Source organism: Ochotona curzoniae, unplaced genomic scaffold (genome assembly GCF_017591425.1).
Source record: "Ochotona curzoniae isolate NIBS_2020 unplaced genomic scaffold, NIBS_Ocur_1.0 contig_2855, whole genome shotgun sequence".
Taxonomy (NCBI): Eukaryota; Metazoa; Chordata; class Mammalia; order Lagomorpha; family Ochotonidae; genus Ochotona; species Ochotona curzoniae.
The window spans coordinates 1,754,020-1,772,974 of NW_024465615.1; the positions used below are offsets into that span (position 1 = coordinate 1,754,020).

Here is an 18,955-nt window from a genome sequence, read left to right on the forward strand (position 1 = left end):
ACCCCATCTCCCAAATTACTGATCCATACAAGAGGACAAAACAATTCCATAAGTAATGTCCCTCACTGGATTAGAAAGATAGAATGGGATCCACAAATAATTTGAGATGTAAACCCAGGTCAGGGACATAAAGATTCATTCACTGGAACAAGAGAAAAGATACAGTCTTCCCATTAATGTAGAAATACATTAATAGCTATAGAATGAGGAAGTTCTATTTCCGTATTTTCAGTGAAGAACAAGTTCTATAGAAAAGAGGCAAGAAGGATTGTTAATTTGCAGGAAAAAAAAAAGAACATGTGAAACTGTCATCTAAGAAAGTGAGGATAAATGGACTGTGTAAACACTGAAGCTAAGCCCAGCAATACTAAGGGTCCATTTAAAGCTAGTAGTCACTAATTTAACGTGACAGTGAGAACAGCTGTGATTTTTCTCCACAGTCAGCTGTTCAAGCAAGGCAAGGAATATATGAAGGAATATATTAGTTTAACAAGTGTTGAAATCTAGTTAGCGGACTACAATGGAGGGAGAGATGAACAAGTTTGTTGAGGACATATTCACAAGGATAATGTAAGTAATAAAGTACAGACTCTAATTGGCGGAGAGGACTCAAGACATAGAGGAAGCGATGGTGAATTTTTAGTTACATGTCTCTCTCCTACACTGGATTCTTCTTGAATAAAATTATAATGACACTTTTCCTAGTATCCCAACACTAAGTAATATGCTTGGCAGAGTGCAGGGTTTGTTTTTTTTTTTTTTTTGAGATTTATTTTATTTATTTGAAAGGCACAGTTTTAGGTGGAGAGGGAGGGTTATAAAGAGATATCAATCTTCCATCCACTGGTTCACTCCCCAAGTGGCAAGGCTAGAGCCAGAAGCCAGGAGTTTCTCTCAGGTTCCCTTGAGGGTACAGGGGCCCAAGCACCTGAGACATCATCTGCTGCTTTCCCAGGTACTTTATCAGGGAGCTGGATCAGAAGTGGAGCAGCCAAGACTCAAATGGCGCCCAAATGGGATGCCACCACATTAATCCCTGAGTGTAGACTCTTAAACATATGTCAGGTGTCTAAGGTTTCTATAATGAATGCTACTGACAAATTTTTAAAATAATGTTTTCTTTAAATATTTATTTATTATTATTATTTTTTTATTGGAAAGGCGGATATACAGAGAGAAGAGACAGAGAGGAAGATCTTCCGTCCGATGATTCACTCCCCAAGTGAGTGCAACAGCCGATGCTATGCTGGTCCGAAGCCAGAAGCCTCTTCCGGGTCTCCCACGCGGGTGCAGGGTCCCAAAGCCTTGGGCCGTCCTCGACTGCTTTCCCGGGCCACAGGCAGGGAGCTGGAAGGGAAGCGGGGCTGCTGGGATAGAACCGGTGCCCATATGGGATCCTGGGTGTGCAAGGCGAGGACCTTAACCACTGCGCCACCGCGCCGGGCCAAAAATAATGTTTTTTCAACTGGAAAAACCTGTATTTCCTCCTTTTCTACTCTACAGCCTGGCTTCCTCTCTTCCTCTCATCTGAAGGTCACCAATGATTTCCAAAATTCACACTCTGTCGCCTCCCTGACTCCAAGTTCTATTCCTCTGCCCTTCCTTCTTCATATTTCATCCTCCCTGACTTTATGACACTACTCCTCTTTGTTTTCAACTTCTCAAATTATTGTTTTGGCCTTGGTCTCTTTGTTGATTCCAAATAGTCATTCCCTAAAAAAATTTTGTCTTCAGTCTCTACTCTCTTCCCCCACCCCTGCAGAGTTCTTTCTTTAAAATCTACTGACTCCATGCTTATGGTGTCTGGCTCTTTTTCTAGACCTAGTTTGCCTCTGAAGTATTAAATCTATTTTTCTAGTTATTTTCTAAATATATATTTTACCTAATAGTTCTGGATCAGCTACAAATTATCTATCCCTTTCTCCCCAATAAAACAACTGCTACTGATATAACTTTTTCTAAAAATGATATATTTGTTCTAAGCATAGCAGCCTCAAACCACAATGATCTTCAACTCCTCCTCAACCTCATACATATTCTATTGCAAATACATTTTGGTTTCAACTCCACTTTTCCTCTTGACTCCTCAACTCCTTTCCAAGAGCCACTATCCCAAGTATTATTCCTCAACAAACACACACACACACACACACACACTTCAAGAATAAACACTAGGAGAGAGCATATCTGTCTTGTTCACTTCCCCTACTTACAATAGTACCTACAGCATTATTTGTTCTCAAAGAATAGTACATGATTTATCAATTCATAAAAGATATTACATGTATCCCTCCAATATAGTTTGCTCATGACTTTCCTGTTTTGTTTTTTTTTAAAAAAGAGCATTTTTCCTCTTGCCTACCTACAATATTAAATACAAAATCCAAATTTTAGAATTCAAGACCCTCTACAACATGATCCCTTTCCAACATTACAGCCCCTTCCACTTACTCCTCTTTACAAACTTTGTTCCCTAGCTACACGTAACTGCAATTCACAACCACAGCTGTAATTTCTCACCTCTGATTTCTGCTCCTACTGTGTCAGTGTTCTGCAACTCCTCTCCAACTGTCTACTTTGAGGTATAAAGCAAATGCAATTTCTTTCATGAAAAATCAACTTTTTATGTTATATAACATATTGTTTCAACTATTATTTTAGCTTTCATTTAAAAGCAGCTTTCTTACTCCCTTTGTCTTCACCAGCCTATGTGATCCTTGAAACAAAAGTTCTTAACTCATTGTTCAATGTTCCGCAGATACTAGCACTGAGCTATAAATCTGAATTTACAGCATCGCTTTTTTTTGCCTAGCAAAATTGATCAAGGCCTGTTCAGCCATCATTTCCTCTGGGAAATTGTCCCTTTGCAACTCTCTCATTCATGACATACTTCATTCAACAATTACTAAGTACCTGCCATCAGACCTTGTATTACACACTTTAGAACATTCTTGCCAATATCTGTCAATTGATGGATAGACCAACAAGGGATCAGCACTGTCATGTAGCCAGTAAAGTTGCTGTCTGCACCCACATGGGTGTTGGCTGTGTACTGGCTGCTCTTTTGATCAGCTTCCTTCTGGCCTGAGAAAAGCAGCAAAGGGTAGCTCAAGTGCTTGGATCCTGCCACCTGTGGGGGAAACCTGAAAAAAGCCCCAGTCTCCTGGCTTCACCCTGACCCACCCAGAGCCATTGCAGCCCTCTGGAAAATGAACCAGGAGATGGACGACCTCTTTCTCTCATCCTCCCTCTCTCTGTAATCCTGACTTTCAAATAAACAAACAAATCTTCAAAAACATGCAAACACAATTTAACATATATGAAGGTACTCCAAATAGCTCATTGAAAAATTAAAAGGTGCTTTTTGGTGCCCAAAAAAAAAATGGAAATCCATGTAATTTTTCCATGAACTTTTTAAAGACACTTTTATGTGTGCATTTCAAATATTTTGCCTCAAAAGAAACCTACTCTTTGATATTTCATTAATTTTTTAAAATATTCTCAAAGATATAATAGAATATTATAAGACCTTAAAGGGAATGAAGTTTTGACCTGTGCTGTAACATGGATGAGCACTGAAAACATTATGCAGAAAAAATAAGCCAGACACAAAAGAATACATACTGAATAATTCTACTTTTATGTGGTATCCAGAATAGTTAAATTCACAGAGACAAAAAACAGCAACAGCTTCCAGAAGTTAGAAGCAAGAGGAAATTGGGAGAACTAAGGATTCTGCATTAAGGCATAATGGGAGGGATCTTCAGAATGTTCATGGAAAACGCTGTTCTGGAAAAATATGCTCTAATTTCAAACAGCTTTTACACTAAATTTATCTTTCAATTCCACTTTCTAAAAACATTCTGAGGTATTCTTACCTATGTGTATTTCTCCTGTTCCACCATTGTACACCTAGACTGCAAATGGTTGAGGGCAAAACCATGTATTATTCATGTTCATACACCCGGTCCTAGAACAGTTTCTTGCACAAAGATAATTTTCTTAACTTTACAGCTGTCACAAAATAGACTGCATGAAAAAGAAAATACCCACTCCCTAGGACTAAAGCACCAGCCCTTTCTGAAAGATGCTAGTCAATGAATTGGAACTCCTACATGTAAATATATCCAATTGAACCAGGTAACATTTAAGGAATAATTTTAGCTGTAGGACTCAAGCATCAAAACGTTTATGAAGGCCCTAGACTAGGAAGGAAGAAGAAGAAGGAAGAAGAAGAAGAGAAACGCGGTGTGTGGTGGTAGGGGAGAATAAGAACCAGTACTGTGGTACAGCAGATAAAGCCACCACCTGTGATGCGGGCATCCCATATCAGCACCGGGGATCAAGACCCAACTGCTCCACGTCAGCTCCCTGCTAATGCCTCTTGGAAAGCAGCAGAAGATGGCTCATGTGCTTGGGCCCCTGCACTCACAGGGGAGATCCCAAAAAGAACTCCTTATTTTGGCTTGTCTTAGGCCCAGTTATTGCAGACATTTGGAGAGTGGACCAGCAGATACTGTATCTCTCTCTTCTCTTTCTCTCTGTAACTTTGACTTCAAATAAATAAATGAATCATTTAAAAAGAGAGACAGTTTGGATATTAGAAGTTAGGTTAGAAATCAAGGAAATTAGCATATTCCTTACATCAGTGTTTTATTACTACGTGAGATATTGAAGATAAGCTTATTGGCTTATTTTCACTTTTTTAAAAGTACTCATTATTTATTTGAAAAAGAGAGAATAAGAAAGACAGATCTTTATCCACTGTTCCATTCCTCAAATGCTAACACCAGCCAGGGCTGGACTGGGACAAACCCAGAAGCCTGGAACCCAATCTGAGTCTCCCACGTAAGTGGCAGTGACCCAGGAACTTGAGTCATCCCCTGCTGCCTCTCAGATCGGGCTTTAGCATGAAATTGGAATTGGAAATAAAACTTGAAACCAGGCACTCTAACACACAATGCAGGTCTCCCAAGCAGTGTCTTAACCACTGCACCAAGCACCCACAGCTATTTCAGCTCTTGGTTTTGGAGATTCTTAACCTAAGACTCGTGGTCCCGTTGTTTTGATTTCTGGAAATGGTATTCTTGCTGCAAAGTCATAAAGTGGCACCAGTGCATCACATGAAGAAAGAATGTGTATGTCTATTTTTCTTTATGAAGCCATCACAATGTATTTTATCATAGGGTCCCTCCCTACTAATTTAACTCTATCCAATCACTTCCCAAAGGTTTCCATCTGTAAACACCATAACTGAATTAAAGCACTTCAAGTGCCATCAACATAAGACTCTGGAGACTGATTATTAATAAATAGGCCTTTGAGTGATATCCAAACTGTAACAGCTTATCGAAATGGCAAGATCAAATAGGCAATTGTGTATGGATATCTGGAGCTCTGAAAGTCAGAGCTGGAGATGAGGCTTATGCATTAATACCATATAGTAATACATTCAAGGCAAGGAAGAGGACAAGCTCACCTTGAAAGAATGAATACAGAAAAGAAGGCTAAAAAGTGAACCCTGGCATACTTAATATTTAGATATTAAGCAAAGGAGTGGCCTAGAGTTAGGAAGAAAGTCGGGAGACTGTGATGTCATAATAGCTAAGACAAAAAACCATTTCCAGGAAGAAGAGCCTATGACTAATGCTGCTCAGAGGTCAAGCAAGGTAAGAAGGGAGAAGTAGTTATTGGCTTAGCAGTCCCTGTAGAGTGGTAGAGAGAGCCTGGTTGGAATGGAAAAAACAGCTGTGTTCAGTGAACCACTAGAGAACATTAATAATTCCTCAGCAAATTCAAGTGCTACAGTATTAACTTCTTAATGTATTTACCAGAAACTAACATAGCACCTTCAAATTTCTAACATAAAATATGATATGATTTTTCCTGAAGACAGCAGACTGGAAATGCAGAGAAGACTGAAAATATGAGTTAGAATCTTTCCTTTGCCACTTGCTAGTTATTAATGTCATTAATTAGTGCCTTAGGCATAGTAAGCCTCAATTATCTCATGTATAAAATGGGAATAATTCCTACTTTACAAGGTTGCTGAGAGGAATTACAGATATTGCATATAAAGTGCTTAGCACAAGGGAATGAGCTGTTATTATTGTTAATATTCTCATTAGAAAGTTAAATTTTTAAAAATAATAATAAATGCAAGCATAGCTAACATAGTTTCTCTTAATCTTTCTGACTTTTATTTTTATTGGAAAGCCAGACTGACAGAGAGAAGGAAAGACAGAGATCCACTCGCTGCTTCTTTCCCCAAGTGACCACTATGACCAGTCTGAAGCCAGGCACCAGGAGCTTCTTTCAGGTCTCCCACATGAGTGCAGGGTCCCGAGGCTTTGGGTCATCCTCCAATGCTTTTGCAGGCCACAAGCAAGGAGATGAATAGGAAGTGGAGCAGCAAGAATATGAACCAGTGCCATATAGGAACCTGGTGTGCACAAAGTATTTAGACACTGAACCATTGCACTGGGTCCTTTTCTTACTCTTCTTAAAACATATATCCCAGTCTTTGTAAAAAGTAGGAGCTGCTGCTACGGCATAGTGAGCCACTCCACTCCAATCTAGCTCCTTGCTTATGACCTAGGAAAGCAGAGAGCACAGCCCAAGTGCTTGGGCCTCTACACTTACATGGCAGGCCCAGATGAAGCTATGGTTCATACCCAGTCAATCAGGCCATTTGGGAAAGGAGCCTGAGGACTTCTCTCCATCACTTAAAATATTCTATCATGCCTACATGGAGGTCATGTGTCAGGCTGAGAACTGCTTTACCTTCTACATAACCTCATCAGCCAAAATTCTGTTAAGTTCTACATTATGAAGTCTGTAGTAAGGAAAACAAAAGGGCCCAGTGCAGTAGCCTAGTGGCTAAAGTCTTCACCTTGCACATACCAGGATCCCATACAGGCACCAGTTCATATCCCGCTGCTCAACTTCCCATCCAGCTCCCTGCTTGTGGCCTGGGAAAGCAGTGGAGGACAGCCCAAAGCCTTGGGTCCCTGCACCCACAGGGGAGACACAGAAGAAGCTCCTGGCTCTGAATCAGCTTAGCTCGGCCGTTGCAGTCACTAGGGGAGTGAACCAGCAGATGGAAGATTGTTCTCTCTGGCTCTCCTTCTCTGTAAATCCGACTTTCCAATAAAAATTTAAATAATAATAATAAATATGTAAAAAGAAAATAACAGTTACTAGAGGCATAGATTCTTCCAAAAGCTTAGGCTGTACCTATGACTTCTACTTCATTTGGAAGGCCAACCATGTATACCCTTACAATCAGAGATAGCCTTTCCATTTTACTGTTACATTAAAAATAGCCCTTTTATACAAGATATTTCAGTATTTAATATATAGGGAAAAAGACAGTTAAAAAAAAAAAAAGCCAAGCAACTGAAAATTATGTAATTACTTACCGCAAAGTCAAAGTATAATCCCCCTGCATCTTGGTTGAGGCATCTCGGACCAAGAAGGTACCATCTGGCATGTCTCGTAATTTGTCATTTACTTCCTCTCTGAAGAAGAGAATTACAGGAAATATGAAAAATCGTAAGCAGCACTGGTTACCTTCATACGTTATTACTCAGGTCAGTTGAAAGGTAGATATGTCTAGTTAAAAAAATTGCGGCAGACTTCAGAAATCACTTGGTTCCTTCCCCTGGAACATCCAGTTCTAATGCTTGATGTTACACAATCTAAGGAAGGGTTTTCAAATGCTTCTAGATTTCAGCTGTCTGCAGGGGATAATGTTTCCCGTAAGTCTTGAAGAATTCCTTAAACAAGTCTTAACTTACAGAGCTTCAGGAAAACCCAACAGCTGCAAAACAAGGTTATATTCAAGTAATAGGGAGAGCCGATTTTTAACAGAGAAGAAAAATTTTTGCAAAGTTCACAACCTTTCAATATAATATTCTCTACTATGAGTTCATTCTTACAACAAATTTGCTCTGTGGAGTTTGTTTAGGACTTTGAAGAACAATACTAGAACTTTCAAAGGAAATGGCGAGGCATAAAAACTGAATTAAAGTAGAATCACATGAACTTAATTTATGAATTTGAGGGGTCAGCATTGTGGCACAATACATCGTCACTGCCTACGACATCGGCAACCCATATGGGTGCTGGTTTGAGTTCCAGCTGCTCTACTTTCAATTCAGCTCCCTGATGGTGTGCCAGGAAGGTAGCAGAAGATGGCCCAAATACTTGAGGCCCTGCACTCACATGGGGGACTGGAATATAGTTCCAGGTTCCTGGCTTTGGTCTAGCTCAGTCCCAGTCACCCAAGTCATTTGAGAAGCAGCCCAGCAACAGAGAGAAATCTAGCTCTGTTTCTATCTCTATCTTCCTGTAACTGCCTTTCAAGTAAATAAATCGTTAAAATAAAACAGAAACTTTCTGGTCCATTTTGGCAAAATATTCTAAGACCATGTCAAAAATAAACACAAAATAATCAAACAATACAGCAATTCCACTTCTAGATAAAAAACACAAAATACACCGAAGACAAGGACTCAAGTAGATATGTATACACCAAAGTTCACAGCAGAATTAAAATAGACAAAAGCTGGAAACAAACCAAATGTTCATAAAATTCAAATGCTCAGATGAAAGGATAAGCAAAAATGTGGTATGCACATGTAGTAATCATTATCCAGCCTCAGAAAGTGCTTAAATCCTGACATATGCTACACACAAAATGAATGAACCTTAAAGAAATGTAAAGTAAGAAAAATAAGCCAGTCACAAAAGGACAGATACTACACAATTCCGGTTATATCAGATACTCAGAGTAGCTGATTCATAAAAACAATGTTAGATGACAGTGGTGAAGGGAAGGCAGAATGAGAAGTTATAATTTAATGGGTACAGTGTTTCAATTGGGGAAAGTTCCTAGGATGGATAGTAGTGGTGGTTTCACAACAATGTGAATGTACTATATACTCAAAATGGCTAAAATGGTACTTTGATAGCAGGAAAAAATAAAGAATGAAAGCAGAACAAGTATGCTGAGGAAAACAGCATAAGACTTTGTGACCTGATTTGGCATAAATTGATTTTATAAAGAGAAAACATATTTGAGACCCAATTAAACAGAGTATAATGAGAAAAATAAATAAGAACCTATATTAAAATTTAAATGTATATTAATATATACATGTATATTTGTGTACACAATGTACATACAGGTCTTCCAAAAGTTCTTAGAAAGTTTATATGTGGGTACTTTTAAAAATTCATGGAAAATAGAATTAAAATATCATTTTGGTGCATATAGACTTGATAATTTTATCATTTTACCTTATTTTATTTTATTTTTTATTTTTATTTGAGAAGCAAAGAGAGACAACTTCCATTCACTTGGCTCACTCCCCAAACATTCATAGGGCCATTGTTGAAGCCAAGAGTTAAGAGCTTGGTTCATGTCTCCACATGGGTGGCAGGGACCCAATTATTTAGGTCACCACCACTGCCTCCCAGCACCTGCATTATCAGAAAGCTGTAGTCAAGAGCTAGAGTTGGAAATCAGTCCTAGGAACTTCAATGCAGGACATGAGCAGCTTAACCAACATCTTAATTGCTAGGCTAAATGTTCATCCCAACGTACTAATTCAGTGTCTAATGACAGAAATGTGCTTCCTTGAGAACGACTGAGCACCTATCACCTGGGGTCATAAAGGCAGAGACCATGTACTTGTTTAAGTAGCCACATATTATTTTTTTTTAAAAAAAAACTATGCATGGAATTCACGACAGCTGACAGCAAAATAAACTTACCTTTAATTAATATTCCATGAACTTTTTAAAAATGGCTCAGTTATTTTTTTTAGCACATACTGAAATTAATTAATTTATTTTTATTTATTTTAATGTAAAAAAGAGAGAGAGAAAAACACTCTTCTATCTGCTTATCTACTCCCAAAATGCTGGGCCAGGACAGGCTTAGGAGACCAGAACTCACGGGTGGCTGGGACTCAAATACTTGAGTCATCATTCATTGCCTCCCAGGGTGCACGTAGGCAGAAAGTTAGGTCAGCTGTCAGGACATGACTCATCTCAGGCACTTCGAAACAGCACAGGCATCCAGACCGTCCACCTAACCCACCGCAACAGAGCATCTGGCACTTCATGAACCTTTTATGATCTATATTATATATGCATATCATTATTATATAAAATCTCAGGTTAAAAAAGTATTCCAAACCACCATTTTACCCAACAAGGAAACCCTAGACTTCTGGATCTCAAAGTGAGTTTTGTGAAGAGTATGCATCAAAATCACTTAGGGTGGTTTTTAAATGCAGATTGCAAGTTCCATCCTCCATTGATTTTTGTATATGCAAGGATTTTAGAACCACAGCTTTGGAGAAAGCAAATTAAGATGATGTAAGCATCAAAGCTATCTTTTATTTCAAACACATGTAACCATTCAAAATATGTTTAATTTATTCAAAAATTTATCCCTAAAATAGTTACTAAAAGTAAAGGTTGAGGTCAGTGCTGTGGCAAAGCAGATAAAGCCACCACCTGTAGTGCCCGTGTTCCATATGGGCTATTGTGAGTTCCAGCTATTCCACTTCTGATTCAGGTGTCTGCTAACGTCCCTGGGAAAAGCAAAGGAAGAAGGCCCGACTCACGCACACGAGGCCCAGAAGAAGCCCCTGGCTTGTGGCTTCAGCCTGGCTCAGCCCTAGATGTTAAGGCCATTTGGAGAGTGACCCAGCAAATAGAAGACCTCTCTGTCTCCTCTCTAACTTGGCCTTTCAAGCATACAAAATAAATCTTAAAAAGTAATAACTGCATCCATAATTTAAAGATATTCCTAATATTTTTTCATAGGAAGAATATCTAGACATTTAAAAACTATTCCCACAATATACTTGAAATATTTTAAAAAAATTTTTTTACTACACAGTCAGATATACAGAGAGGAGGAGAGACAGAAAGGAAGATCTTCCACCCAATGATTCACTCCCCAAGTGATTGCTACAGCCAGTGCTGCACCGATCTGAAGCCAGGAGCCAGGAACCTCTTCCAGGTCTCCCATGTGCGTGCAGGGTCCCAAGGCTTTGGGCTGTCCTCAACTGCTTTCCCAGGCCACAAGCAGGGAGCTGGATGGGAAGCCAGGCCACAGGGATAGAACCAACGCCCATATGGGATACCAGCACATGCAAGGTGAGGACTTTAGCTGCTAGGCTCTCTCACCATGCCCAAAATAGTTTTGGATCTTTTTTTTTTTTTTTGTAAGATGTATTTTTATTGAAAAAGCAGATTTATAGAGGAAAGACAAAGAGAAAGGTCTTCCATCTGCTGGTTCACCCCCCAGATAGCTTCAGCAGCCAAAACTGAGTCAATCTGAAATCAGAAGGCAGAAGCTGCTATGTCTTCCACATAGGTTCAGGGACCCAAAGACTTGAGCCATCCTCTGTTGTTTTCCCAGGCCATAAGCAGGGAGCTGGCTCAGAAGTGGAGCAGCCTGGATATGAGCCAGCATCCATAAGATGTGCCACAGATGGAGACTTAGTTTACTATGTCACAACACAAATCATAAAATGGTATTTTAAAATAATAATGAGAAAGACATTAAAATCTTTCAAATGAGGCCTGAGTTGTGACACAGTAGAACATCAGCATCTCATTTCAAGTCTCAGCTGGTACACTTAAATTCAATTCCACGCTAATGACCTGGGAAAATCAATGTAAGATACCTCAAGTATCTGAGCCCCTGTTACCCACGTCAGAGACCTGGAAGAAGCTCCTGGCTCCTGCTTTCAGCCTAGCCCAGTCCCAAACACTGCAGTTATTTGGGACTGAACCTACATAGGCTCTGTAGCATTTTCTCTTTCCCTTCCTCTTTCTTATTTTACATAAATAAATCTTTAAAAACACATAAATTGAGACCGATCTGATGGCTCAATTGCCTAATTCTTTGCTTATAAGTGCCAGCATCAGATATGGGCACTAGTTCACGTCCCAGCTGTTCCACTTCCCATTCAGCTCCCTGCTTACACCTTGGAAAAGCTCCAAGAAATGGCCCAAAGCCTTGGGAATCTGCACCAATGTGAGAGACCCAGAAGAAGCTCCAGGCTCCTGCCTTTGAATCAGCTCAGCTCTGGTTGTTGTGGCCATTTGGGGATTGATTCACCAAATGAAAGATCTTTCTGTCTCTTTCTCTCTGTAAATCTTCCTTTCTAATAAAATAAATCAATATTTTTAAAATATATTACATATAGAATTTTTAACTATAAATTCTCAAAAACTATCTTCAAAAACTGTATTCAAATACAGAAGCATTCTAGTTACCTTGAAATATCCCCCCAGTACCATTCTGCATCCTGAAGAGAAACAGAACTGTCCTTCATTCCATTTGTAACTGCTGAAGTCATTGGCTTAGGTGGCTTTGGTGGAAGAGCTAGAAGAGAAATAAGTATTATTTTATAGACATACATTATTATTTTCCAATTTCTTTAGTAAAAACAACTCATTACCAACATACAATAACATTCAAATGCTTCTTAAGAACTATTTTAAACTAAATGTTAGCCAAAGAATTAATCCTTTTTGAACTCTATCAATACTGCAAAGGAGAAATTTCAAGATACTTGATTTTTTCCTTCTTATAAAATACTTTCCATAAAACATCACTGCCTCTCAAAAGACAATGTGAAGTCCCTTTCCAAATATACATTGCAAACTCCACAAAATAACTAATGTGCAGTTTGACAACTATAGAGGGCACTTAAAAACATTCACAGAGGGGCTTGACATGGTAGTGTAGACAGTTATTCCTCTGCCTATGGTGCCAGCATCCCATATGTGATGTGTGCTGGTTCATGTCCCACTGCTCCACTTCTGAGCCAACTCCTTGATAATGGCCTAGGAAAGCAGTGGAGGACAGCCCAAGGGCCTGGATTCCTACACCTCTATGGGAGGCCTAGAAGAAGCTCCTGTTTCCTAACTTCAGACCAGCCCAGGTCTGGCCATAGCAGCCATTTGGGAAGTGAACCAGCAAATGCAAGATGTCACTGTCTCTCCTGCTCTTTGTAATTCTGACATTCAAGTAACATAAATAAATCTTGGAGGGGAAAAAAAGTAGAATTAAAAGTTTATTTTGTTGCAAAAAAAAATCTGAAATCACCATTTTCATATCTGAAGATCCCATATGCATATTTCAATACTTTTTTGTAACAAAACGTAATCTTATGTTATCACAAATTTCTTGAAGTACCCTCATATAATTACTGTTGTTTACTATTGATTTACCAAGAATAGATTTGATGTACTCTTACCATATAATAAAAAGGTAATTATATCGGATGAAGAATATGTTAATTTTCTTGACTACAGTAACTACTTCATTATGTATATCAAGATAGATAAATTAGAAGATCATTTTGTACAGTACATCTCCCTGAAATCATTCAGGTATGGTACTGAAGTTGAATGAAGTAACAAGGGCAGCAGATCGGGGCTAGGACACAGCATCCTGGAGATCAAACAGAGAAAGAGGTAATGCTGAGAGGTAGGCAGCTTGATGCAGTGCTACAGAACTGATTTAGGTAAGAAAAGGTTTCTACCTGGATAGGTAGAGTCAGAGAGAACGCAGCAATAGCTCTAAGAGATTGGGTACATATAGAAGGAAAGATCAAATAAATAACACTATTAACAACAGACAAGAGGAACCAGATTTCTCACAGTCTAAAAAGTAAGTTACAAATATGAAAAGATTTTAAAAATAGAATGAATCATCTGGTATTGGATTGGAGCTTCAAGATGTTGATATAAACACACAACTTTCAATATACAGAGATACAAAGTAAATGGAGGGGCAGGTGTTCAGTGATCAGGATGCCCCATCCGATGCTGCAGTGTCTAGGTTCAATGCCCTACTCTGGGCCCTGATTCCAGCTCCCTGTCAGTGTAGACCCACGCAGGCAGCAATGATGACTCAAGTACTTGGCTTCTTAGTACCCATGTGGGATATCTGGATTGAGCTCCCAACTCCCAGTGTCTGTTCTATCCAGTCCTAGTCACTGCACCATTTGGAGAATGGACCAGCAGCTAGATCAGTCTCTCTTTCTCTCTCTTTCTCTGTGACAGACAGAAATAAATTTTTTAAATGGGTGTAAATGTCTATAAGTGGAGGGAATATACACATTTCCTAATTCTATAGAAGCAGCCAACGCCCTAATATGTACTTCTAAAGCCAGATCGTGGCTTGTAATGCCATTATCTATTAGATGGACCAAAGGCTCTTTAGAGAAATGACCAATATCAGCATCAGGGCAGAAAATGCAACAAATTAGCCTTGAGCTTCATGTCAACAGGGGCCAAGTCAAAAGGATAAGGAAGTAGGGTTAAAGGGCTTTCCACTGGACAAATCTAAAACAACTGCAGTATCATTGAACATTACGATAGTAAAAGAAAACAACTCAGGCCTAGTGTGGTAGCCTAGCAGCTAAAGCGCTCACCTTGCATGTGCTGGGACCCCATATGGGTACTAGTTCTGGTCCCAGCAGCCCTCTTCCCATCCAGCTCCCTGTTTGTGGCCTGGGAAAGCAGTCAAGGATGGCCCAAAGCCTTGGGACCCTGTACCCACAGAAGATCTTCCTCTCTGTCTCTCCTCCTCTCTGTATATCTGACTTTCCAATAAAAATAAAACAAATCTTTAAAAAAAGAATACAACTCATTAATTAAACAAAACAGGAATCTAAGGGGCTATGCAGCTATAAATAGACGAAAAACAGAAAGACTGATAATAGATCTATATAGTTATCTCAAAACACTGTTCCACAAAAAGCCTATTAATCACAAAAAGAAAGAGAATAAAAAATTAGTAAAGAAACCTGGTGAATATCACTTTAATCAAGCAATCAAGATTAATACCACGAGCAATGGTAAAATCATGGACCCTAACAGGACGCACTGAGAAAGACATATCATTTCTGTGATACTCCTACCAAATATGCATAAAACCAACTTAATTAAGAGGAAATATTCCACAAGGCACAAATGAAAGACCTTCTACAAAACAGCTCCTAGCCTGTAACCTTCAAAATTATAAAGATTAGGGCCTAACGCAGTAGCCTAGCAGCTAAAATCTTCACTTTGCATAAACCAGGATCCCATATGGGTGCTGGTTCTAGTCCTGGTGGCCCTGCTTCCCATCCAGCTCCCTGCTGGTGTCCTGGGAAAGCAGTCGAGGACAGCCCAAAACCTTGGGACCCTGCACCTTAATGGAAGACCATGAAGAGGCTCCAGGCTTCTGCCTTCATGTCAACTCAGCTCTGGCCGTTGAGGGCACTTGGGGAGTGAATCCAAAAGAATTTTTATTTCCAATAAAAACAAAATAAAAATTATACAGATCATAAAAGTCAAAGAAAAAACAAACAAATGTTTCACATTAAAACACAAAAAAATGACAAATGCAGTTTGTGACTCTAGATTGGATCCTTTTGATAGGACAACAGACAAAACTTGCACGGGATCTGAGGATGACATGGTAATAAGGCACTGACATTAATTTTCTAATTTTGATGGCTGTGTTATAGCTATGTGGAAAATTGGAGGGGGAAAGATTGATCTGAAAAAAATTGTAACGAAGCAGAAACAGAGAAAGATCTTCCATGCATTGGTTCATTCCTGACATGGAATCAAGAATGCTGCCTTCCTAGGCACCATTAGAAGGGAGCTAGATGGGAAATGGAGTAGCCGAGACTCAGACAATAATATGGGATATTAGCACCACTGTAGCAGCATAACTCACCGCAGCACAAACTCAGCCCAGCATTATTTATTTTTTTAATCATTTGAGAGCTAGAGCATGAGGCCCACAACAGTCTAGGCTGAATCAGGGCCAAATCCAGCAGCTGGGAACTCAGTCCAGGTCTCCTACATGAGTGGCACGGACCTTATTACTTGAGCCATCACTGGTGCTTCCCAGAAATCTGCATTAGCAGGTATGCGGAATCAGGTGTTCCCAAATAGGATTTATGCATTTTAACCTTCATCTTGAATACTCTGCTATACACCTACCCCAGGAAAATGTTCTCATTTGTAGTTAATAAGCACAAACACAGTCATCCTAGCAATCTTACTTTGAAATGATTCAGAAGCTGCCATTCCCATATGGGCCACTGATTCAGGTCCTGTCTGTTCCACTCCCCATCCAGCTGCCTGCAAAAGGCCTGGGAAAGCAGAAGACAGCCCAAGTGTTTGGGGCCCTGCACTTATAGGAGAGACTTGAATGGAGCTCCTAGCTCCTGGCTTCAGCTTGTTCCAGTATTGGCAACCAAAACCACCTGGGAATGAACCAGAAGATGGAAGTTCTCTGTCTCTTCCTCTCTCTCTAAATAAATCTTTGTTTAAAAAAGGTTCAATACAACAGCACCTGGCACGGTAGCCTAGCAGCTAAAGTCCTCACCTTTCCCATGCTGGGATTCCATATGGGCACCAGTTCTAATCACGGCAGCCCTGCTTCCCATCCAGCTCCTGCTTGTGGCCTGGGAAAGCAGTTGAGGATGGCCCAAAGCCATGGGACCCTGCACCCATGTGGGAGGTACGGAAGAAGCTCGTGGCTCCTAGCTTTGGGTTGGTGCAGCTCCAGCCGTTGCGGCTGCTTGGGGAGTGAATCAGAGAATAGAAGCTCTTCCTCTCTGTATATCTGACTATCTGATAAAAAATAAAATAAACCTTTTTTAAAAAAATTCATAAAAACAAAGTTCTTTGAACTCTACTCACAACTGTTTCACCTTCCCCCCCACCTTTTTTTAATTTAACAACAACAAAATGGGAGCTATCTCAGTAGAAAAAGAGAACAAGGTGAATATATTCCTCAAAACAGAAGTCTCTTAGAGTGAAATGACTTTAAACAAGATGCCAAGAATGGAAAATCGGTTTTTAAACAAATGGTGTTAAACTATTCCCACACAAACAGAAAGTTAGGCCCCTACCTCAACTAAAAATGGATTAAAAATGGTCTGAAACCAGAATCTTAGAAAACAATGTAGGTACAAATCTGACACCTTGGAAATTATTATGTACAAGCACAAACCAAAGAGAAAAACAGATCAAACTGTATCAAAATTAAAAATTGTGCTACTGGAGCCAGTGTGCTCATCTTCTGATGTAGCACTGGCATCCCACATGGGTGTCAGTTTGTGTCCTGGCTGCTCTACTTCTGATCCAGCTTCCAGCTAACTGTCCAAGAAGACAGCATACAATAGCCTAGTGCATTGGGGTCCCTACACCAATGTGAGAGAACGAGAAATCCCATCAGCCCAGCTGTGGCAATGGCAACAATTTGGGGAATGAACCAGCAGATGGAAGATCCCTCTCTCTCTGTCTTGTGTTCTCTCTCAGTAACTCTGCCTTTCAAATAAAAACAAATAAATCCTTCAAAAACAAATCACCTTAAACATCAACAAAGTGAAATGACCATAATCACAATGGCAGAAAAATTCTATAAATATATCTAGGTTATATATATTTTGTGACTACCTTTTTTTAAAGATTGCTTTTTATTAAAAAGTCAGATTTACAGAAACAAAGAGAGACAGTGCCATTGGCTCACTTCCCAAGTGGCTGCAATGGCCAGAGCTGAGCTGATCCGAAGCCAGGAGTCAGGAGCTTCTTCTGGGCCTTCTACCCGGGTGCAGGTCCCAAGGCTTTGGGGCATCCTCCACTGCTTTCCCAGGTCACAAGCAGGGAAATGGATGGGAAGTAGAGCAGCCAGGATACAAACCGGAGACCATATGGGATCCCAGTGCAAGCAAGGAGAGGACTTTAGCCACTAGGCTATCATGCTGGGCACATACATTTTTTTTAACTTGAGTTTTTTTTAAAGGTTTTTTTTTTTTTTTTACTTGAAAGACAAATTTATAGAGAGAAAAAAGGAGAAATAGCAAGGGATCTTCCATCAGCTGGTTTACTCCCTAACAGCCATCATAGCCAGAAATGGATTAGTCCAAAGCCAAAGTCTAGAGTTTCTTCCATGTCTCCCAATTGGGTGCAGGTGCCCAATGACTTGCGCCACCATGCATTACTTTCACAGGCATGTGAGCAGGGAGCTGCACAGGAAGTGAAGCAGCCAAGACTTGAACCAGCACCCAAATGAGATGCCAGAACCACAGGTGGTGGTTTAGTTTACTATACCATGATGCCAGCCCCTGAACACATTTTTTTTAAACATATAGATAAGCAATGTATCCAGAATATATCCCTAAAGAACTCTGTAGCTGAAAAACAGAAAAATGGAGGCAGGCATTTGGCCTGGTGGTTAACATGTCACTTAACATGTCTGGGTTCAAGTCCTGGCTCTCTCTAATCCAGCTTCCTGTTAATGTGTACACTGGGAGGTAGCAGATGATGGCTTAAGTACTTGGGTCCCTGCCACCACATGGACACTGTCTGTGTTCCAGGCTCCTGACTTTTGACCGGTCTATCCCTGGCCAGTACATGCATTTGGGACGTGGATCCGCAGATGGAAGACATTTACCACCCAACACTCCCTCAACTTCCTCCACTGCTTCTCTCTACTTCCAAATCTCTATATGCCTTTTAAATAAAATGAAAACAATCTTTTTGAAAAGGCAAATATAACCCAATTAACAACAGGCAAAGAATCTGAATACGTGCTTCTCTAAAAGAAGATACACAAATAGAGACAAGCACATGAAAAGATGATCAACAACATCAACCACAGGGAAATGCAAACCAAATCGCAGTGAAATATTACCTCACACCCACTAGGATAATAAAGACAGACAACAAGTGTTGGTCAAGAGAAGAAACCAGAATTCTCCTGTACTGCTGGTAGGAATGTAAAATGATGCAGCAGCTTGGAAAATACAATAGCAATTCCTCAAAAGGTTAAACAAATAGTAATTTCACTCCAACATACACACTACTCAAGACAAATGAAACACACATTCATATAAAAACTCATACATGG

At 39.8% G+C, this 18,955-nt stretch overlaps 1 protein-coding gene across 4 annotated transcripts in view; it reads right to left on the minus strand.

Annotated features, from left to right (window-relative positions):
* Positions 1-18,955, minus strand: part of LOC121154758 (phosphatidylinositol 3-kinase regulatory subunit gamma) — an 89,055-nt gene that overhangs the window by 26,353 nt on the left and 43,747 nt on the right. For all 4 annotated transcript variants that reach the window (XM_040977773.1, XM_040977774.1, XM_040977776.1 and 1 more), the window contains 2 exons: positions 12,307-12,415; positions 7,422-7,520 (listed from right to left, as the gene is read on the minus strand). In XM_040977773.1, coding sequence (XP_040833707.1) covers positions 7,422-7,520; positions 12,307-12,415 — 208 coding nt within the window. The remainder of the gene's footprint in view (positions 1-7,421; positions 7,521-12,306; positions 12,416-18,955) is intronic.